This window comes from Giraffa tippelskirchi, chromosome 9 (genome assembly GCF_054371585.1).
Source record: "Giraffa tippelskirchi isolate mGirTip1 chromosome 9, T2T-mGirTip1v1.2.pri, whole genome shotgun sequence".
Lineage (NCBI taxonomy): Eukaryota > Metazoa > Chordata > Mammalia > Artiodactyla > Giraffidae > Giraffa > Giraffa tippelskirchi.
The window spans coordinates 41,144,588-41,168,022 of record NC_137283.1 but is presented as its reverse complement, the minus strand read 5'-3'; the positions used below and the strand labels follow the sequence as shown (position 1 = coordinate 41,168,022).

The 23,435-nt window shown below is 48.3% G+C and overlaps 1 protein-coding gene across 7 annotated transcripts in view; it reads right to left on the bottom strand.

The window, feature by feature from the left end:
- Positions 1-3,767: 3,767 nt before the first annotated feature.
- FAM107A (family with sequence similarity 107 member A) overlaps positions 3,768-23,435 on the bottom strand; it is a 90,096-nt gene continuing 70,428 nt past the window's right edge. For 5 of the 7 annotated variants that reach the window (XM_081524664.1, XM_081524665.1, XM_081524668.1 and 2 more), the window contains 3 exons: positions 9,005-9,179; positions 6,917-7,073; positions 3,768-6,408 (listed from right to left, as the gene is read on the bottom strand). In XM_081524664.1, the coding sequence (XP_081380790.1) occupies positions 6,301-6,408; positions 6,917-7,073; positions 9,005-9,179 (440 nt within the window). In that variant the 3' untranslated portion in view covers positions 3,768-6,300. Of the gene's footprint in view, positions 6,446-6,864; positions 7,074-9,004; positions 9,180-23,435 lie in introns of all 7 variants that reach the window. The other 2 variants (XM_081524662.1, XM_081524661.1) reach the window with 2 other exon arrangements.

Sequence of the window (23,435 nt, the reverse complement as noted above, 5' to 3'; positions counted from 1 at the left end):
AGTTGAGTTGCCCAGACTTGTGACAAGTAGTGATTGGAAGAGCTGGAGCTTGAATCCAGAGGTGGGCAGCACAGAACTAACCCTCTCTACAGGGCAAGCCTGGTACTGACCTTGCAGGGGGAAGTGAGCAGTGTAGTTCAGGCACACACAGGGGAGAGCTGGGTGCCTGGTCCTGTGCGAAGCCCTTCCTTGGAGGGGGAGGCCCGGCTAGCTTAACCGTTGCCCAGTAGCCAGGGGGTTGCCAGGGCCTCTCCCTGGGCTGCTGCTGCTAAGTCACTCCAGTCGTGTCCGACTCTGTGTGACCCCAAAGACGGCAGCCCACCAGGCTCTGCCGTTCCTGGGATTCTCCAGGCAAGAATACTGGAGTGGGTTGCCATTTCCTTCTCCAGTGCATGAAAGGGAAAAGTGAAAGTAAAGTCGCTCAGTCGTGTCCGACTCTTAGCGACCCCAAGGACTGTAGCCTGCCAGGCTCCTTCATCCATGGGATTTTCCAGGCAAGAGTACTGGAGTGGGGTGCCATTGCCTTCTCCGTCTCCCTGGGCAGTCCTGCTCATCTCTCCTCAAGTGCTTTCTGGGAAATGGAAGGGCCGATTTAGTGAGGGGGCCAGTACTGGATGACAACCCAGCCCCTCGTCCTCTCTGGGGGGGTGCCAGCCGATCATCAACACGGATAACTGTGATGGGCTGAGGTGAGGACAGTAACCCCAGGGATGTGAGGGCTCTGTTCTCAAGAGACCCAGCAAAAGGGGGCGCTGTAAAACAGTGAAACATCTAACAGTTTAGACCACTGCTCAGTCATCGGTCTGGTTCTGCAAGGGGATGGGAATCCCGCCGTGACGGTAGATGTTAACCTGTTGGTTGGTCCCAGAGACTGGTTGGCTTTGGAGCAAGGGTGTGGTATGGGGGGTGGGACCATGTCTACACTGTGCACACATTCCTCACTGCGGGACTCAGGTTGGTGTACGCTGGCCTGCGTCTGTATTTGTGGTTGGAAAGGAAACCTCAAGTTCAGATGGGCAAATGGAAGGTGAGCTGGGTTCCTGAATCCTGTGCCAAGAAGGATGGCATAGGGGCCCCCTGCGAGCCCTTTCTAGGAGCACGGCCTGGCTGTAGTGGGAAAACTGCAGACTTCTCAGAAAGATGGCTGTGTGTGAATCTCATCTCCCCCACCAGGGATTGTTTTGTGACTTCTATCAGGTCCGACTCAATGAACGTGAGTTTGAGCAAGCTCCGGGAGATGGTGAAGGACAGGGAAGCCTGGCGTGCTACAGTCCATGGGGTCTCAAAGAGTTAGACACGACTGAGCAATAACAACAGTCAGGTCTTTAACTTACCTGAACCTTGGATTCTTCATCTGCATGACAGGGAGGAGGATACCAAATTGTTATGGGTGGTGACCTTGCTGGCTGTCCATAAATGCAGTCACAATATGGATAATGTGTCACGTTTATGGATAATCATAAATGATAGCTAGTCACAGCTTTTGTGAACACATACTGTGTGCAGAGCCCTGCTTGGGAGTGGTAAGGGGGAGCAGTCAGATGGGTCCCTGTGCTCATGAGGCCTGGAATCTGTATAATGTCAAGTGTGGTGAGCTTGGCCTGTAAAAGCGCCCCTAGAGCACACACTGAGGAACCAGGCAGGAAGCGTCCCTTCACCTCCTGAGCTCACCCATCTCTCTCCCGAGGATTTTTTGTTTTTTTTTTTTTAATATTTCTTTGGTTGCTCCGGGTCTTAATTGTGGAGTTCCCTTACCAGGGATTGAGCCTGGGCACTCTGCATTGGGAGTGTGGAGTCTTAGCCGCCGGAGCACCAGGTAGGCCCCCCCAGGTTTTGTGTTTAGCGCTGTGTGTGTGTGCTCAGTTGTATCGACTCTTTGCAACTGTAGCCGCCAGGCTCCTCTATCCCTGGGATTTTCCAGGTAAGAATACCGGAGTTGCCATTTCCTCCTCCAGATCTTCCTGACCCAGGGATCGAGCCCTTGTCTCTTGTGTCTCTTGCATTGGCAGGTAGATTCTTTACCACCAGCGTCACAGCCCGTCTGCCATTGCAGAGACTGTCTCAGACCCAGACCGGGACTTGTGGTCTGGTGGGTGTGAGTGTGGCCTCAGTGCGAACAGGGCTCGCTGCTCTTGGCTCCCCATTTAGAGCACAGCCTGCCATCTCAGCTACAGCCTCAGGCCTCTCTCTCCTTCTCCAAGATCTCTAGGACAGGGTGATGCCTGACCTTTGCCTTCAGGGATGACCTAACTCTGTGGGGACCCAGAAAGTGGGGTGGTGGGAGCCACGCAGCTCCAGCGTGCATTCTGAAGGCACAAGTGCTGGTAGGACCCAGGCGCCGACAGAAGCCCAGGAAGCCGGAGGAGAGCTTCTGGACCAAACCGACAGCTCTGGGCGAGGGTCAGCATGGCGGAGGCGGGTGCAGGCGGGTGCTGGTGAGGAGAGGGGCTGCACCCTGCACCTGGGAGGAGGCTGGAGGTGTTGCGGCAAAAGACGGGGGGAGAAGGAAGGGAGTTCTCGCTCTTTCATTCAGCAAACATGTATTGAGCACCTGTTGTGTGCCCTGTGCCCTCAGTGGACAGTACCTATTCTCTGAGCCGTGAGTGGGAGGGACTGGGATCCTCTGAGCCGTGAGTGGGAAGGCTGGGGATCTCTGAGCCATGAGTGGGAGGGACTGGGGTCCTCTGAGCCGTGAGTAGGAGGGACTGGGGTCCTCTGAGCCGTGGGTGGGAGGGACTGGGGTCCTCTGAGCCGTGGGTGGGACTGGGGTCCTCTGAGCCGTGGGTGGGAGGGGCTGGGGTCCTCTGAGCCGTGGGTGGGAGGGGCTGGGGTCCTCTGAGCCGTGGGTGGGAGGGGCTGGGGTCCTCTGAGCCGTGGGTGGGAGGGGCTGGGGTTCTTTTCTCTGGGGCCCAGCTGCCAGAGTGGCACCAGGGAGGCCACCTGCTGGCAGGGAAGGAGGATGGCCATTTGAGATTCAGCCGTAAACAAAATAGACACAAATCTCTGCCCTCGTGGAGCCAACATTATCGTTAGGAGAGACACACAGGGTAAGTGAAATACATGGTAGATGGGGATAAGTGGCAAGGAGGGAAAGAAGGAACAAGAAGAGTGTCAGAGATGTTGAGATTCTAGAAGGGGTGACCAAGGGGAAGAGCATGAAAAAGCCACGCTCCTGGCCAGGAAGAGTGGCTGAAAAGGCAGGGTGAGCGGGGCAGGGGGCGGCGTGCCTGGCGGGTAGGAGGCCGGCTTGGCTGGAGCTGGGTGAGGAAGGGGAGGGCGGTGGGAAGTGGGGCAGAGGTGAGAGAGAGCGGGCCTCACAGGACCTTCTAGGTCACGGGAAGAACTCGACTGGAAGCCAGACGAGCGGCGAGATCTGTCTTAGATTTGAACAAGATTGTTAACATTTCAGCTGCTCTGTGGAGACAGGCTGTGGGGGGCAGGGGCACAGGCAGGGAGAACAGGAGGCGGCGGCCACTGCAGTGATCCAGGCGTGGCCCCCACTCCTGCCACAGAGCAGGCTCTCAACACATCCTTAGCGATGTGTGAGTTGGTGATGCCCGAACCCCTGTTCTCAGACCAGCGTCGTGGAGGCTGCCCGGCAGAGGTGCAGAAACAGGTCCCCGGCACTGTGGCTGGGGCTCCTGATCCAGTAGGTGTCTGATGCCAGAGGGGAATCTGACTTTCAGGACAGTCTGCAGGTAACTCCCGGCCGCAGAGCTGGGCTTCTGTTAGGAATGTTTTTCCACAGAATAGAGACCGACCAACAGTAGCTTAAACAAGGGGGGTTTTATTTGTATTTACAAGAATCCTGGAGGAGGATGGCTGCCAGCATTGGCTTGGTCACATGACAGTTGGGCCCCTGTCTGAGATTCTCTTGGCTGCTGTGGCTCCAGGCGTCCCAGCCTCGATGAAGGGAGGAAGAAGGGAAGGGCAAGGGGGTGTTACCCAATCTGTCTCTTTTGTCAGAAAAACAAGCTTTCCAGGAGCCCCTGTAGACTTCGTTGTAAATGTCACTGGCCATACCTGGTCACATGGTCGCCCCAAGCTGCAGAGGAGGCTGCCCCAGTGAGATGCTGTGTTTACACCCTCTGCCCAGGGAGATGGCTGGAGAGGAGGAGTGGGAACGGGGAGTCTGTCAGGCTCCCTGATGCCATAGTCCTCGAGGTCTGTTCTCATACTTGCAGGGCTTTGTCTTCATGCCCTGCTGCCCCCATGGAGCACCCCTGGGGCCCACAGTGAACCCCAAGCGTTCCCTTGGGGGCTGTTCCATGCTAGAGGCTCAGTCTTGTCTTCCTCACATGTCTGAACGACCCAGAGGCGACTTCTTTGGGGAAGTGGTAGTGTTAACCCGGGATCGTGCATTTAAACATGACTCTTGCTGGACAGACATGTAAAGCAGCGTTCCCTCCTTCTCACCAAAATGGTCACACTCAAGAGCCTTTCAGAGCCTCCCTCCCTCCCCACGCACAGCATGTCTCGAGTCACGCCGCTCAGCACACACAGGAGGAGGATGATGGCTCTGGTCACCCTCCAGCCACCCAGGTAGGAGTAACGCCAGGACGGTCCCTTCCCTCCCACCTTCGGTCCAGGTACCAGGCTGCATCCCAGTGGCAGCTCTGTCCAGCAGGGTGGGGGGTGGGTAAAAGTAAATGCTTTTCTGTGCCCTGTTCTCTTGAATGGTGGGTTTACAAAGCCAGAGAAAGAAAGAAAGATGATAACACTAAGTCCTGTCCGACTCTTGAAATCCCATGAACTGTAGCTTGCCAGGCTCCTCTGACCATAGGATTCTCCAGGCAAGAATACTGGAGTGGGTTGCCATTTCCTTCTCCAGGGAAACTTCGTGACCCAGGAATTGAACCCAGGTCTCCCACATTGCAGGCAGATTCTTTACCAACTGAGCTATGGGGCAAGAGTTTTATTCTTCAGGGAAAAACAAAAAGGCCTGGGGGGTCTCCAGATCTTTAAATATGGGACAGGAGCGAAAGTTCAAACATTTGGTCTCATGCTGGGAGGCGAGTTCTGAGGAGGAATGGGTGAGTGAGGTCACTGAGTTGGCCCAGGCGACAGAAACCGGGCCTCAGGCGCCGCTCAGCAGGCCAGTGTGTCAGGGTGGTGGTGGCGGCTTCAGACTGGTTTTTTATGTTTTCCGAAGCCTGTTGAAAATCACTATATATTTGCTTTTTGTAGGTTTTGGGGAAGGGTTCTTTTCAAAAAGTTTTGTGAGTTTTTTTGGCTAGAATTGCATCACTGTGGTAAGAAAGGCAGGTTGGCAATTACATACATCTCTGGTCACATAACCAAGAGTTTCCTAGCCGGGGGTGTTCCCGGGCCCCTGGGGTGGGAGGAAAATAAAGAGCGCCTTGGGGCTGTGGAGGCGGGTGGGAATCTCCAGGACGGGGGTCACAGGAGCTGGGGGGCAGGGAGGGCTTATAGTCGCCACCCCTGGATGCTCCAGCCTTGCCGGGGACAGTGTGGGCCTCAGGGCGGCGGTCCAGGAGCTTGTTAGAAACAAGATTCTCAGCTGTCACCCGAACCTGCGGGATCAGAAGCCGTCTTCCAGCAAAGGGCCCTGGTAATTCATAGGCACAGTAAAGTTGAAGCAGCACTGTTCTAACTTCCAGGAGCCGAGCGGCTGCAGCGGTTACAGGGTCTGACGGGGTAGTGTGGTGGGGGGAGCGCGGAGAGTGTAAAGGCGAAAGGGTGGGGAGAGGCTGGCAGACCAGAAGAAGCTGTCTTTGTTAGTGGCGTCTACCTTGGTGGGCGGCCTTGGGCCGCCGTGCCCTTCCTCACTGAGGACAGACCGGTCTCCCCTCAGGCGGCTTTCAAGGTAGGTGCCCCCAAGATGCTCTGCTTAGCTGCCCCACAGCTGGCTGGAGAGACCACAGCAGGGCAGCTCTCTGAAACCTGGGCTGTGCAGAGAAGCAGGGCCCCATGGGGCCTGGGCAGAATGGACGGCTCGTTCAGCCCGAGGGGCACCTGTCCCTTCTCAGTTCTGCCCGAAGCATCTTGGCGGGGCTCAGCAGCCCCTCAAGGAGGGAGACTGGGGAAAGTTCCCTCAGCAGCGGCTGCTTCTTAGAGCAGGAGTGATGAGCGCTAGAAGGAAAAGCCTGCATTCAGGATCCCCCATCTTCTGGGGGTGGGGTGGAGTGGGGGGCAGCCCTCTGGGGCGATGCGTTTTTACAGGAGCGAGCAGGAACACTGCAGAGCCTGGGGGCCAGGGCTGCCAGGTGCAGGAGGGCTGGAGGGCGCGGTGGTGGCCAGGGCGGGCTGCAGGGGGCGCTGGAGCTCTGGCAGCCGGCTCTACAGCGCCCTCTCCCCACTGGTCAGAGTGGTGATTCTCCGCAGGTTTTCCCTGACTTTAATAAATTCAGGGGCATGGTCCTCTTCCTTTTCTGGTGGTTTCTCCAGCTGAAGGAGAGAGAAGCAGAGATGTGAGGTGGGTGGGCTAGGGAGATTCCCACTCAAAAGCCACTGGGTTTGGACCCAGGGTCCTCTCTGGGGAAACAACCAGGATCAGTTCTACCACCACCAGCTTGCCAGCTGAGGGGACACAGAACAGGACGGTGTTCTCCCCAGGAAGCCTGCTTCAAATTGCGGACCTCATCTGAGCCCTAGGCTCCTCATTTCTAAAATGGTAACTCCACTGGGCTCCCAGGGCAGTTGTGAGAAGATAATCAGAATCAGCATGCAATAGATTGGGCCAATGAGAAAACCAGTTCAGACAGGGGAAGCCACTGGTCCAGAGTCACACAGTGAAGGGAGTGGCCGAGTGAGGATGCAGGCCAGGGGTGGACTCTGGGTCCAGTCCTCGTCTGGCTCAGCCTCCTTGTCAGCTGTGACTGCAGGCCGGGCGCCTCCCTGGACCAGCAGGTAGTCTTGGAGGAAGCAGGGGCTGGGTCTGGGGGCCCCCACCCACCTGGTTCAGCCTCTGTTGCCGTCTCAGCAGCTCCTGCTCAAAGGGGCACTGCAGCCGCTTGGCCTCCAGCTCCTCCTTCTTCTTCTTGATGAGCTGGTTCCATCGGCGGTGCTCCAGGACGCGCTGCAGTTCTGGCTTGCTGTCCACGCCCAGGCCCCTGGGGAGGCGGGGGGGGGGGAGGCGTTAGGAGACTCCTGCTGTCCCACACCCAGGGCTGCACCCTGCACTGGCATCAGCCAGTATCTCGTGCAGTCTGGTAGCCTGGGGACGGGAAAGCATTACTGTCCCAGGGTACAGGGAGGGGAGGCCCCTAGACTTGAGACTTCAGTCCAAGTCACAGTTGTGAACAGACTGAAGGGGGATCTGTACTTGGGCCTGTCTGAGCGCAGAGACCAGGCTATAGGGTATTACTGGTTATTTTCTCAGGGTAAGTTTCTAGAGGTAGACTTGCTGGGTCAGGCTCTCTTCAAAGATTTTGGTTACATGTTCCCATCTGCTCCTTAGAAAAGGTTATCCAATTTACAACTTCTGTCAACAGTATTTAAGAGCATCTATTTCTCCTTACTGTCTAATCTTCTTATATTGCAGAGTCTGGTAGGCAAAAAGGGTCTGGTTTTCATCTGTTTCTTTGATTACTCATCACATGGAGCAGCTTGGAGATGGGTGCCAGCTACTTTCATTTGTTTTGTGAATTAACTGTACCTATCTTCTGTTCGTTCATTTCTTCTTCATGGATTTGTAAGAGATAATGCACATATTTTTGTCATTTATATTGCAAACATTTGCCCTGATTTGTCTTTAGGCTTCTGTTTTTTAAACTGTGGTGATTTTTAAAAGGGATGACTCTAAAAGGGATCTTGACAACGTACTTCCAATACACAGTCAGCCCTCCATTTCCACAGATTGAATCTGTGGATACCGAGGGCGGGCTGTGCTATGCCACTTTATACAAGGGCCTTGAGCATCTGTGGATTTTGGGTTCTGTGGCGGTCCTGGAACCAGTCCCGGCGGATACAGAGAGACGAGTGTAACTAAGGGGCAGGAGGACAACACAGAGGCTGAGAAAGGAGGTCTGGTGGAAGGTGTTAGCTGAAAACGAGGTCGATCACAGCCGGCGTCAATACCAAAAACGACCGCTAGAGGGAGCGGCGGAGGCTTTGCGACCTTCGTCCTGGTGCTGCTGAGCAGAGACCTTAGGAAGGGAGGGACGCTCAGCCTCCCTCTCCCCTTCCCCACGCGTGCTCAGTTGCCTCATTCGTGTCTGACTCTCTTTGCAGCCCCATGGACTGTAGCCCGCCAGGCTTCTCCATCCATGGCATTTTTCCAGGTGAGAATACTGGATTCCCATTTCTTCCTTCTGGGGGTGTTCCTGACCCAGGGATCAAACCTGCATCTCTTGTGTCTCCTGCATTGGCAGGCAGATTCTTTAACCACTGTGCCACCTGAGAAGCCTGCCCTTCACCACAGCCCCTCAGTAACCCAGTAGTCCCAGGCCTGAAGCTCCAGCCAGCCTTGCCCACTGCTTGCTCCTGGCCTTCCTGCTCCACGCGTACCTCCACCTCCTCTACCACGGTGACACCCCTACTTGGGCCCCTTCACGGGCCCACATTCTCCTCTGGCCCCCCTCACAATCTGCAGTCACTCTGAGCTCCTCCACATTCTCCTCCATCTGCTTCTCGCGGCCAGTGCCCACCTCCGACCCTGGCTGACTCCCACCCCCCCTTCCAGCCCTAGCTGAGGCGTCACTTCCTCCTCGGAGCCCAGGCTGGTGGCTCCTCTGGGGTCGCAGGCCATTCGTGCCTCCCTCAAAGCACCCATCTCACCATCTGGTCAAACATCTGTCTCCTCTGTGAGGGCAGGAACTGGGTCCCATTCCTCTGTGTACCCCCAGGTCTGGGCACAGTGCATCCACATGACAGAGGCACGTGGAGGGCAGGCACCCGTGGCCAACTAGGCGGGATCCCGGGGCTTCTGGACCTCCACGGTGTCTGCTGCTGAGCACACGGGGCCCTCAGACCTCCCCGTCTCTCAGAGCCCCGGATGGCACGAAGCCCTGCCCCGCGTGGGGGCACCCCGCTCCCCTCCCACCTCCTGTGGTTCATGAGCAGCTCGCGGTGCATCTCCTGGTGGCTCCGGGAGGCCTTCACGGGGTTCAGCAGCTTCTTGGGCTTGATGAGCTCTGGGTTCCACTCTCTGTATTCTGGCCGGGCCATCAGGCCTCCGATGTCGGCCCGCTCCCTCTGGATCTCCGAGTACATGGAGGCTGGGGAAACAGCACAGCAGTGACAGGGGAGCTGGTCAGCGCTGAGCTCACAGTCTCCGCCATTCTCATGGCACAGGTGAAGGGCAAGGGTTTTGGGGTGTGATGGATCTCAGCCACTAGCTACTCTGCAGCCCTGGGGAAGCTACCTGACTTGCCTAGGTTTCCTCATTTGTGGGATGGAAATAATCGCCTGTGCTCAGGGTGTAAGGATTGGGGATCGTGGCTGTAAAGTAGGGTACTGAAAAGTGGTACTGGATCACAAAGTACATGGGTTGACACATGCCAGTGTTTTTGACCTTTGAGAAAAAAATGTTTCCCCCTCCTATAAAAGGAATTATGTTTGACTTTCTGTTTCTCAGGGAGCTTGTATCAGAGAAAGAAAAGAGATATAAAAAAAGCAGTATGTACTTGTTAAAGGTAATTTGGATAAATGCAGTGACATAAGGAAAACATCACCCCTTACTTTCCTATCTGTAGTTTCCTCTCAGACATGTCCAGCCTTTCAGTTTGTCCAGATCAAAGAGAAGGGTATGAAATCCCAGGACTGCCATGTCTAATTACAAAGGGATGGTTGTCATCTTTAATGCAGATATCTGCCTTTTTGAAGGCCTCAATTCCACCACAGTAGCTTGAAATGTGTCAGTGTGTTTGAAATTCGGCAGAAGGGCTCACTTCTCTCCAGATGGGCTCCATATCCTTGAAATGCCCTCAACTAAGCAACTATGAGGGTGAAGGTAAGAGAGAAGAGTGTGTGTGTGTGAGAGAGACTTAAAATTCCTCTAGAGAATGACCCAGGCTGGCTATGAGCTACATACAGTATTTTGAGTGAAACTTGAGCCACTGGCTCTGACTTCTTCATGAGTCCTGTTTTTCTGAGGTGGAGCCTCTACTACACACTAGGCAGGGGCAGTGTCTGGCTTGGTATATAGAAGGCACTCAATAAATATTTGTTGGTAATTGATCATTAGACCTTTGAGGTTGTACAGATGAGGAAACTGAGGCAGGTTGGTGTTGGGGAACCAGTGCCGTCAGGCATGTGGTTTCCATGATGGAACTGAGGGGGTGTGTCCCCACTGCACACACCAGGCTTTATTTTAGTTCCCCTCTTAAACACCACCAACCATAGTTGTTGTATCTATGTCTACCCCAATCTCCCAATTTATCCCCCCCACCCCAGACATATTTACTATATTACTGTGTATAGCACAGGGGGAAAGAGAAGTACAATCTGTTTATAGGACAAATATCAAATTAACCTTAAGAATACATTCCATTATACATTAGGTACAGACATATACTGTTTGATTCTACCTGTGAGATACCTAGAATAGTCAAATTCAGAGTGTCAGAAAGTACATCGGTTGATTCCAGGGGCTAGCTGGCTGGGTGGGTGGGGAATGGGGACCGAGCTTCAGATTACAAAGGTGAAAAATTCAGGCGATGGATGATGGTGCCAGTTGCACAACAAAGTGGATGTACTTAGCGCCTCTGAACTGTACAGGTAAGTATGGTTAAAATAGTACGTTTTATATTATGTGACTTTCACCGCACCACCCACCGTGTTGCCTGTGGACAGGCCTTTACTTCTTCCCTCCCTCTGGGAAGAGGATGAACGCCATTCTCTGGCTGATGAACAGCAGTTCTCCCAAGTAAACTAGACTGGGATGGAGGTCTGTGCAAGAACCTAGAGGTGGGTAATAGGTTCGGGAGGCGGAGTGGAAAACACAGGAGAAGGGGGTTTGATGGGTTGTAAATTGCAAGGTGATGTGGGAATGTGGGCATCAAAGCTCTGCAAATGGTAGCACTACAGACACATGTTTGGCATGTCTGTTACCTACTACAGGGTGCTGTTAGGATAACTAAGTGAGACCCCCTTTGTAAGATGCTGGGAAAACTGTTATATTTTGGATGTAGACAGACTGTGTCAGAGCCTAGAGCCATAGTTGCCAATTTTCAATTTCCATTCTCAAAACCATTTCTACAATGAGAATTCTAATTTTCTCACTTCTTTTTTCATAAGGCTATTGATTTTCAGATATATCCTTAATTTGGGGGGCCTTAAATGACCGCAGTAGTGTTTAGTAGTTAAAAATGGGCACTAGACAAACGGCTATATCAACTCTTCCCTCCTTTAAAAAATGTGGATATTCTCTTAGTCTGAGATTAAGTTGTCTGTGAGCCAATGCATTGATTCAGATTGGAGTTCAGAGAATTTTCCCCCTTCTGCCTTTTCCCATTATCAAGTCTCACCAATCCTTTTTATCTGAGTAATTCCCAGCCACTCTCTTTCCTTCCTATGTCTTCAGCACAGGCCATTATCACACCATGCTTAAAATAAGTGCTTCCACTCCTCAGCTAGTCGTCCTGCTCTTAGTTCCTGTATGCCCCCAGAGCTTCATAATTTTCATCAGTCACACTGTCTATGGCACCAACTACCTATGGCACCAAAGCAATGAGACAGGAAATATAAATTACATAACTTTGGGAGATGGCAGAATTAATATCTTTGTAAGATGCCATTATCTATACCCAGAATTCCCAAATGGATTAACAGAAAAGCATTTGGAACTAATGAGGAAATTCAATAGTGCGCCCAGATACAAAACAAACACATAAAACCAAGAGGTTCCTGCATAACAGGAACGACCGTTGAGAAAGTACACAATCACACAATTACTCATTTATCCTCCGGTATGTTGATGTTGGAGTTGCTGTAATTTGCCAGGTAGGGTGGTAGACAGAGATGAACTAAGCAAGCAAGGCTCCGCCTCCCCCAGAGCTGATTTTCTGCGAGGGAGGCAGACAGCAAACGTGTACACAGACCAACAAAAATAAACGATTGCACATGGAAAGGAGCAAACGCAGGGGACTGACCAGGGGACCTCCTTCAGCCAGGTGCGGCGGGAGGGCCTCTCGGCAGCTGACCTTTAAGAGCTGAGGAGGAAGGGGGAGGCTGGGGGGGCAGAGGAAACCGCCTGTGTGACTCATGTACCTTGAACAAGCTCGGTCTGTTCAGGAAACAAAAAGGCACAGTGTCCCCGGAGTGGCGTGAGGCAGTGACGGAGCGGGGCCGTGTTTGGGGTGAGGGTGGACGGGTGGTTGCAAGTGGCGGAAAGATCGCGACGGGTTTGATTTTAAGGTCGTCATTGCCACTGTGTGGGGAGAAACTGTCAGCAGGTTTGGGAAATCTTTTATATGACTTTGGTTTCTTTTCCTTGCAATGGGCAGCCTCTGTCTTTCCCGTTAAATTGCAGAGGAAAAACATCCGATTGGCCGGGCTGAGGACCTTTCACCCCATAGGTCAGCAGCGAGCCAATGGGCGGGCTGCCCGGGGCCAGTCCCCGCCCCAGCAGGGCCCACTCAGCATCGCGCTTACCCGCGGGTCCTGCGTTCCCAGTTTGCACTGCCAGCTAAGTCGCTTCAGTCGTGTCCGACTCTCTGCGACCCATGGACCGTAGCCCGCCAGGCTCCTCTGTCCATGGGATTCTCCAGACTGGAATACTGGAGGGATGCTATTCCCTCCTCTGGGGGATATTCCCAACGCGGGGATGGAACTGTCTCTGATGTCTCCTGCACTGGCAGGCAGGTTCTTTAGCACTAGGGCCACCTCCTGCAAATTATGTAGCCAGCCCTGCACCCCAGGCCCAATCAATGACCGGCTCTATCTAAGCTTTTAAAAAACAGCATCAGTGGTGAGGTGTGGCAGATGATGATTTGCTGAGACCAGGGTGGTGTGGTGATTGAGGCAGGAGTCTGAAGGACGTGACTGGTTCTTCAGCTCAGACCTGCAAGCTGGGAAAACTGCTGCCTTTGCCGGTTACTGTTCTGAACTCCAGTAAACACGTGTGAGATCCGTGGGTGGGGTGTGTGTGTCCCTGTCCCAGGGTTTAGAGCTGCAGAGCCAACCATCCTGCCTTTAGTTTAATGAAAAGAGGCCTCAGACACAGTTGGGGAAGGAGAGGGAGGGACAAATTGAAACAGTAACACTGGAACATATACATTACCATATGTAAAACAGATAGCCAGTGGGAATCTGCTGTATGACACAAGGAGGTCAAATCGGTGCCCTGTGACAACCTAGAGGGGTAGGGGAGAGAGTCAAGAAGGAGGGGACATATGTATACTGCTGGGTGATTCTTGTTGATGTGTGGCAGAAACTAACAATGTTAAACAATTATCCTCCACTTAAAAATTTTTTTAAAAAAGAGCCCTCCATGGAGAAGAGCCTCACATAAGTGCTGGAATAAAAGAGGCTACTCAACAAAGCACAGGAGCCTAGGCCAGGAAAATCCGGCTTTCCTGGGGGTCAGCTCCGCCTCCTGAGCAGAGCCAGGGGGTCATTTCCAGGGCTGCTCTGGCCTGGTCTCTCAGGCTGCTGAGGTGTCCTGAGCAGAGAGGTGGCTGTGATGGCGGCAGTAATGTGAGGTAAGGTGAGCATAAGTCATCTCTGAAAAGAGAAAGGTGAATGCTCTGAGAAATAGCTAGCGAGCAGAGAAGAAAATCTATTGAGAAAGTTGAGTGGCTAATGAATGTCTTTCACTGGTTGTCAGAGAGAGAGTGATGTTGGAGCCATTAGAACCTGGACTGAAGGTTGGATCAGCCCCTTCCTAGCCTTGGGCAAGTGTTTGCAGCAGGAGTCTAAAACTCCAGCCTTTGGCTGAAACCCAGCCCCTCTGGAACACAGCCATGCCCACTCATTACTTACTGTGTGTGACTGCTTCCGAGAGAACAGCAGTGATGAGTAGGTGTGACAGCTGCTGTTGATCAGCACCCTTGTTCATGAGGTTGCAAAATAAAAAAGGTGGTGCTTGGCTAGTAAGTGCCAGCTGCCAGGGCCTCACTCCTAGAGAGGAAACTGAGTGGGGCCACCTCATTAAGTGTTATTAATAATTATTAAAAGATGCCACTTCTTGAGTTGACAGAGTCAACTGACATATACACTACCATGTGTAAAACCGCTAGTGGGAAGCTACCGTATAGCACAGGGAGCTCAGCTCAGTGCTCTGTGATGACGCGATGGTGCCATGGTGGGGTGGGAGGGGATAGATGTATACATATGGCTGATTCATGTTGTTGTACAGCAGAAACTAATACAACACTGTAAAGCGATTATACTCCAACTAAAAATTATAAAACTAATAAATATCCCACTTCTAGTCTCAGATTGGGCTTTCTCATTCTTCTTAAAAACTGTACTGGTTATTTGTGTTAGAATTTTAACAATCCACATACCATAGCCATGAGGGAGAACTGGGTCTTAATAAAGTAGGTACACATTTTTCCCAGGTGCCACTGATTTCCAGTGAAGTATTAGCCACATATTAGCCCCACTCAGAATATTAGCCACTTATGGCTAATATTTCTGCACTACTCTGACCGTGAAAGGTAAAGAGCAGGCAACAGCCCTGTTAGGCTAAGATTTCATGATTTGACAGTGAAAACACAACAGACAAATCAGGAAAAGAGAAAGTGAGTTGCCAGAAACATACTTACACTATTTGGTAGCGTGGCCATATTTTGTTTTCTAAGCTGTAATGAAGTATTATCAGAAACTGTCAATATTCCCATGGACCTGATATTAAAAAACTATTTTGAATCTTGTAAAGCCTTCATATTATATGCTCCAATACAGAGGCAATTACCTTGTCCAGATAAGTACTGGCTTGTACATTTTAAACTATTTCCAGACTGGGGTGGGGTCGGGGGACTGTACTGGTTACATCGGTTGATATTAACCCTGGCTGTATCATCTGAAGGACTTTAATAAATATCAATGCCTGAGTCCTTACCCCTGGATTCTAACTGACCTGGGAGACAGCTAGCAGAGGACCTCAGACACCTAAGAGGACAAGAAAGATCCCCTGATAAGCCGGGAGGTTGGATGAGGAGAGGAAGCAGGACGGTACTTGGGCCCCGAGCAGGAAGCAGAAGATGGGGAGATAGGCTGGGACAGAAGGCGGGCTTGGAGAAGAGCCCAGCAACCAGGCTGTGGCCATCGGGACAGGGTGAGACCTATGCAGGTGGTCCCGGCATGACACGGGTTGTCCACTGGTGCCCACGGGGGCGGAGCTGGAATGTGGAGTTTTGAAGGGCTGTGGGGGGCTGCCCCCTGGGGGGCCCACTCGCCCTCATCCCCAGCTCCTTCCCGCCTGGGGGGCTCATGTGTGCTCTGGAGCAGAGTCCGGTGGGAAGAGCAGCTGCGGGGGGGGGACTGGAGCCACACCTCTGCTGATGGTTTCCTAAATTGAGCACCTGTGAAACACCCTAAAGGAATTGTACTCCTGCAGCTGGAACAGATCTGGCTTTTGCAGCTTTGGTCTCTGTGGACACACACTCGTGGGGGTCAGGCCAGGCCAGAGGCTGAGCCGCCTCCCTGGGTCCTGCAGCGGCCCAGGTGCACGACCACCGCGGTCCTGGGACGTGACCTCAGTCAGGGGAGCTGCGCCGGGGGCCTGGTGAAAGTGACACCTGAGGGTCACCAGGGCCGGTCGCTGGCGTCTCCACAGTTACGGTGGGGCCAAGAGCAGTGCCAGCAGCAGAGTGCCTGGTGAGTTCACACAGCAGAACTCACTCACAGGTGACCAGCTCCCGAGGAGGGACACTCATGGCTTCTCTCCCCGTGATGGTGCTCCAGTCCCACCTACCGCACCCCACTGATCAGAATCACAGCCAAGACGCAGACCCCACCCCGATAGGACGGTGACAGCCACACCACCCCCCAAATCCCCCTTATCAAGGGACAACGGCACAAGCCTCTGGACCGGCCTTCCCCCGTCAGGAGATACACACCAGAAGCAAGAAGAACTACAGTCCTGCAGCCTGCGAAGAGGAAATATGATAGCAAACCAGTCACTGTGAGAAAAGGAGGGGACACATGTAGGAAATGAGAACTGCTTTTGAAGTTAAGAGAGCAGGAGCTTAAAACAATGTCTCTGTGTGTCTTTGTGTGTGTGCCTGTATAGTGTGTTAGTCACTCAGTCATGTCCAGCTCTTTGCAACTGTAGCTCTCCAGGCTTCTCTGTCCATGGAATTCTCTAGGCAAGAACAGTGGAGTGGGTTGCCATTCTCTTCTCCAGGGGATCTTCCTGACCCAGGGATTGAACCCAGGTCTCTGCATCACAGGTGGATTCTTTACTGTCTGAGCCACCAGGAAAGCTGTGTGTGTGTGTATGCAGACTGCTTTATCAAAACCTCATGGGAAACTACAATAGGTATACACACACACAGAAAAAAAGCAACCCAGACAACACTAAACATGGTCATCAAACCACACGAGAACAAAAAAAGGAAGAAAAAAGACCTACAAAAACAAATCCAAAACAATTAAGAAAATGGCAGTAGGAACATATATATGTATTACGACCTTAAACATTAAATGCCTCAACCAAAAGACATAGACTGGCTGAATGGATACAAAAACAAGACCTGTACATATGCTATCTGTGAGAGGCCCACTTCAGACATAGGGGCACATACAGACTGAAAGTGAGGGGATGGAAAAAGGTTTTTCATGCAAATGGGAATCAACAAAAAGTTGGAGTAGCAATATTTATGTCAGACAAAATAGACTTTAAAATAAAGATTGTTACACAAGCCAAGGAAGGACACTCATAATGATCAGGAGATCAGTTCAAGAAAGTGATATAACAGTTGAAATATACTCAGTCAGTAAACAATCTGCCTGCAATGCAGGAGATCCAGATTCGATTCCTGGGTCGGGAAGATCCCTTGGAGAAGGAAATGGCAACCCACTCCAGTATTCTTGCCTGGGGAATCCCATGGACAGAGGAGCCTGGCAGGCTACAGTCTATGGGGTCGCAAGAGTCAGACACAACTTAGCGACTAAACTACTAACTCCTAACATAGGAACACCTCAATATATAAGGCAAATGCTTATAACCATAGGGGGGGAACTGACAGTAACACACCCCACTTACACAAACAGATCATACAGAGAGAAAATTATTAAGGACACACAGCTTTAAATGACACATTAGATCAGACAGACGTAATTGCTACTTATAGAACATTCCATCCAAAAACAGTAGAATACACTTTCTTCTCAAGTGCACATGGAACATTCTCCAGGAGGGATCACATCTTGGGACTGAAATCACATCAAGCATGTTTTCCAACCACAATGCTATAATATTAGAAATCATTCTAATATTACAAATCTAATTGCTGTATTATAAATCAATTACAGGAAAAAAAACTTAAATACAAATACATCAAGGTTAAAAAGTATGTTACTAAGCAATCAATGTATCTTGAAGAAATCCAAGAGGAAATACAAAAATATCCACAGACAAATGACAGTGAAAACGTGACCCAAAACCTGTGGGATGCAGCAAAATCAGTTCTAAGACATTTAGAGCAACGTCATCTTACCTCAAGAAACAAGAAGAATCTCAAATACCTAACTTTACACCTAGAGCAACTAGAGAAAGAACAATAAAGTAAACCCAGTTAGCTGAAGGTAAGAAACAAAGATCAGAGCAGAAATAAATGAAATAGAGTCAAAGAAAACAATCCTGATGATCAGTGAAACTAAAAGCTGGTTCTTTGACAGGAAGAAATAGAAAATATGAACAGACCAGTCACAAGTACTGAAAAAGCTTCCAACAAACAAAGGTCCAGGACCAGATGGCTTCACAGGAGAATTCTATCGAACATTTAGAGCAGAGGTAACACCTCTCATTCTCAAACTGACCCAAAAAGCTGTAGAGGGAGGAACACTCCCAAACTCATTCTATGAGTCTACCACCATCACCCTGATACCAAAACCAGACAAAGACATCACACACAAATTTACAGTATCACTGATAAACACATGTGCAAAAATCCTCAATACTAGCAATCATTTCCAACAACATATTAAAAGTATCATACATCATGATCAAGGGGGATTTATCCCAGAGGTGCAAGAAGTTTTCAATATGTGCAAATCAACCATTGTGATACACCGTATTACCAAATTGAAGAATAAAAACCATATGATCATCTTGTTGTTGTTCAGACGCTAAGTCATGTCTGACTCTCCGCAACCTCATGAACTGCAACACGCCAGGATTCCTTGTCCTTCCTTCACTGTCTCCCTGAGTTTGCTCAAACTCATGTCCATTGAGTCGGTGATGCCATCCAACCATCTCATCGTCTGTCTTCCCCTTCTCCTGCCTTCAGTCTTTCCCAGCATCAGGGGTCTTTTCCGATGAGTCACCTCTTCATGTCAAGTAGCTAAAGTACTGGAGCTTCAGCATCAGTCCTGAAGCAACAGTACTTCAGGACTGATAATCTCATTAGATACAGAAAAAGCTTTTGACAAAATTCAACACCCATTTATGATTAAAAACTCTCTAGAAAGTGGCATAGAGAGAGCCTACCTCAACATAATAAAGATCTATATGAAAAACCCACAGCTAACATCATTCTCAAAGGTGAAAAACTGAAAGCATTTCCTCTAAGATGAGGAATAAGACAAGCATGTCCACCATTATTCAATATAGCCTAGGAAGTCCTGGCCACAGCAATCAGAGAAGAAATAAAAGGAATCCACATTGGAAAAAAAGTAGTAAAACTGTCACTATTTACAGATGACATGATACTGTAAGTAGAAACTCCTAAAGATGCCACCAGAAAAATACTAGACCTAATCAATGAGTTTTATAAAGTCACAGGATACAAAGTTAATAAATATCTTGCATTCCTGTAACTAACAATGAAAGATCAGAGATATTAAGGAAACAATCCCAATGTACCACTGTAACAAAAAGAATACAATACCTAGAAATAAACCTACCTAAGGAGGCAAAGACGTGTACGCAGATAACTTTGTAAGATACATGAAAGAAATAAAGGATGACGCAAACAGATGGGGAGATATTCTGTGTTCTTGGACTAGAAGAGTCAGTATTGTGAAAATGACTATACTACCCAAAGCAATCTTTGGATTCCTTGCAATATGATCAAATTATCAATGGCATTTTTCACAGAACAGAACACATTAAAAAAAAAATAATTTGTATGGAAATTCAGAACACCCAAGCAATCTTGAGAAAGAAAAACAGAACTGGAGCAATCAGGCTCCCTGACTTCAGAGTTTACTACAAAGCGATTGGAGTCAAGACAGTACAGTACTGGCACAAAAACCAGAAATGCAGATCAGTGGAACAGGGTAGAAAGCCCAGAGATGAACCCATGGGCCTATGGTCACCTCATACATGACATAGGAGGCATGGAGTATACAATGGAGAAACGACAGTCTCTTCAGTAAGTGGTGCTGTGAAAACTGGGCAGCACCATGTAAAAGAATGAACTAGAACACTCCCTAACACCATTCACAAACTCAAAATGGATTACAGACCTGAATGTAAGGCCAGACACTATAAAACTCTTAAGAGGAAAACACAGGCAGAACACTGATACAAACTGCACCAAGATCTTTTTTGACCCACCTCCTAGAGTAATGAAAATAAAAACAAAAATAAACAAGTGGGGCATAATTAAGCTTAAAAGCTTTTTGCAGAGCAAAAGAAACCATAAATAAGATGAAAAGATACCTCTCAGAATGGGAGAAAATATTTGCAAACAAAGCAACTGACAAAGGATTAGTCTCTAAAATATACAAACAGCTCACGTAGCTCAATATCAGAAAAACCACCCAATCAAAAAATGGGTGGGAGACCTAAATAGACATTTTTGCAAAGAAGATATTCAGATGGTCAACAAACACATGAAAAGATGCTCAACATCACTAATTATTAGAGAAATGCAGATCGAAGCTACAATGAGGTAGTAGCTACACATGTGTCAGAATGGCCATCATTAAAAAATCTACAAACAAATGCTGGATAAGGTGTGGAGAGAAGGGAACCCTCTTGCACTGTTGCTGGGAATGTAAAACTGATACAGCCACTATGGAGAACAGTATAGAGGTTCATTAAAAAAATAAATAGGTTCTTTAAAAAACTATGTTTTTATGAACGTTCATTAAAAAAAAATAAGAATAGAACTTTGCCATGACCCAGCAATCCCACTACTGGCCATATAACCAGAGAAAACCATAATTCAAAACGATACATGTATCCCAGTGTGCACTGCAGCACTATTTACAATAGCCAGGACATGGAAACAGTCTAAACATCCATTGACAGATGATTGGATAAAGAAGATGTGGTACTATATACAATGAAATATTACCCATAAAAAGGAACAAAATTGAGTCATTAGTAGTGATGTGGGTGAACCTAGAGTCTGTCATACAGAGTGAAATAATTCAGAAAGAAAACAGTATTTATATTAATGCATACATATGGAATCTAGACAGTGGTACTGATGAACCTACTTGTAGGGCAGGAATAGAGATGCAGACAGAGAGAATGGACTTATGGACGCAGGGGAAGGAGAGGGTTGAACGACTTGAGAGAGTAGCGTTGACATATATCCACCACTAGGTATAAAACAGCTAGCTCGTGAAAGGCTGCCATACAGACCAGGGAGCTCAGCTCCAGAGGTGGGGGTGTGGGGGGAGGCTCGGGATGGAGGGGGTACATGTATACATAGAGATGCTTCACTTTTTGTATTATTATCTGTTGGATCTTCGCTGTGGTCCATTGTAGCTGGCACATGGGATCCTAGTTTCCTGCCCAGGGCTTGAACCCTTGCATTTGAAGGCAGAAACTAACACAACATTGTAAAGCAATTGTACTCCAGTGGGGGAGGTGTGGTACATATACAACAGAATATCAGTCATAAAAAAGAATGAAATGGGGTTATTTATAGAGGTTGGATGGACTTAGAGACTGTCATAGAGTGAAGTAAGAAAGAGGAAAAACAAATATTTATAAGCACATATATATGGAATATAGAAAAATGGTATAGACGATCTTATTTGAAAAACAGAAATAGAAGCGCAGAAGTAGAGAACAAAGAAATGGACACCAAAGAGGGAAGAGGTGTGGTGGGATGAACTGGGAGACTGGGTTTGACATCTATACACTCTTGATACTGTATATAAAACAGGTAAAGAATGAGAACCTGCTGTATAGCTCAGGGAACTCAGTGTTCTGTGTTGACCTAAATTGAGAAGGAAATCTAAAAATGAGGGGATATATGGATACATGTAGCTGGTTCACTTTGCTGTGCAGTGGAAACACAACATTGTAAAGCAACTATACAATAAAAAATAATTTAAAAAAAACTGGTTCTTTGAAAAGATGAACAAAATTTATAAATCTTCAGCCAGAATCATCTAGAAACAAAAAGGAGAGGGCTCAAATCAATAACATTAGAAATGAAAAATACGTTACAGTGAACTCCACAGAAATAAGAAAAAGATCACAGGAGACTGCTACAAGCAGCTATGTACCAACAGAATGGAAAACCTAGAAGAAATGGACAACTTCTTAGAACAGTACAATCTTCCAAAACTGAACCAGGAGGAAGTAGAAAATATGAACAGGCCAGTCACAAGTACTAAAACTGAAACTGATTAAACAACTCCGAACACACAAAAGTGCAGGACCAGATGGCTTTACAGACATTCTGTCAAACATTTAGAGAAGAGTTAATGCCTGTGCTTCTGAAATTCCCCCCAAACACTGCAGTGCGAGGAACATTCCCAGTCATTCTGTGAGGCCACCATCTCCCTGATATTAATAGCAAAAGCAGACAGAGATATAACAACAAGAGAAAAATCACAGGTCAATATCACTGATGAACATAGACACAAAAATCCTCAACAAAATACTAGCAAGCCGATTGCAACAATACATTAAAAAGGATCATACAGCATGATCAAGTGGGATTTATCCTAAGGTTGCAAGGATTTTTTAATATCCACAGAACAGTCAGTGTGATACATCACAGTAAGAAACTGAAGAATACTTTTGACGACAAAATTCAACACTCATTTATGATAAAAACTCTCCAGAAAGTGAATATAGAAGGAATCTACCACAACATAGTAAATAACATACAAAACAAACCTACAGCTAACATCATACTCAACAGTGAAAAGCTGATAGCAGTTCCTCATAAGGAATGAGACAAGGTTGTCCACTTTTGTCACTTTTACTAAACATGGTTTTGGAAGTTCTAGCCATGGCAATCAGAGAAGAAAAAGAACTAAAAGGAATCCAAATTGGAAAAGAAGTAAAACTGTCACTGTTTGCAGACGACACAATACTATAGGATACCAGAAAACTACCAGTGGTCATCAATGAATGTGGTAAAGTTGCAGGATACAAAATTAATACACAGAAACCCATTGCGTCTGTACATAAACAATGGAAGATGAGAAAGAGAAAGAAACATTCCCACCCAAAGCAATCTACAGACTGAAAATGCAATTCCTATTATCAATAGCATTTTTCACAGAACTAGAACAAAAAGTTCTAAATTTATATCGAAACACAAAATATCCCAAATAACCCAAGAAATCCTGAGAAAGAAAAATGGAGCACCATGGAAGATGAGAAAGAGAAAGAAACATTCCCACCCAAAGCTATCTACAGACTGAAAATGCAATTCCTATTATCAATAGCATTTTTCACAGAACTAGAACAAAAAGTTCTAAATTTATATTGAAACACAAAATATCCCAAATAACCCAAGAAATCCTGAGAAAGAAAAATGGAGCAGGAGGAAATCAGACTCACTGATCAGACTATACTACAAGGCTACAATCAGTGTAGTACAGTACTGGTACCAAAACAAATACACATCCACAGAAGAGGCTAGAAAGGCCAGAAATAAATCCACACAGATATGGTGAACTAACACGACAAAGGAGGCAAGGATAGGCAATGAGATAAAGTCTCTTCAATAAATAGTGCTGGGAAAACTGGACAGCTACGTGTACAAGATTGAAATTAGAACATTCTTTAACACCATAGACAAAAATAAACTCGAAATTGATTAAAGACCTAAAGGTAAGAACAACACACTATAAAACTCTTAAGAGGAAAACACAGGCAGGACACTGACATAAATCACAGCAGGATCTTCTTTGATCTGTCTTTAGAGCAGTGACAATAAAAACAAATGGGACCTAATTAAACTTAAAACCTTTTTCACAGCAAAGCAAACCATAAAGAAAAAAAACCCCACAGAATGGGAAAAAAATATTTGCAAAGGAACTGAAAAGGAATTGATCTCCAAAATATACAAACAGCGCATGCAGCTCAGTATCAAAAGAGCAAACAAGCCAATCAAAAAATGGGCAGAAGACCTAAATAGACATTTCTCCAAAGACAT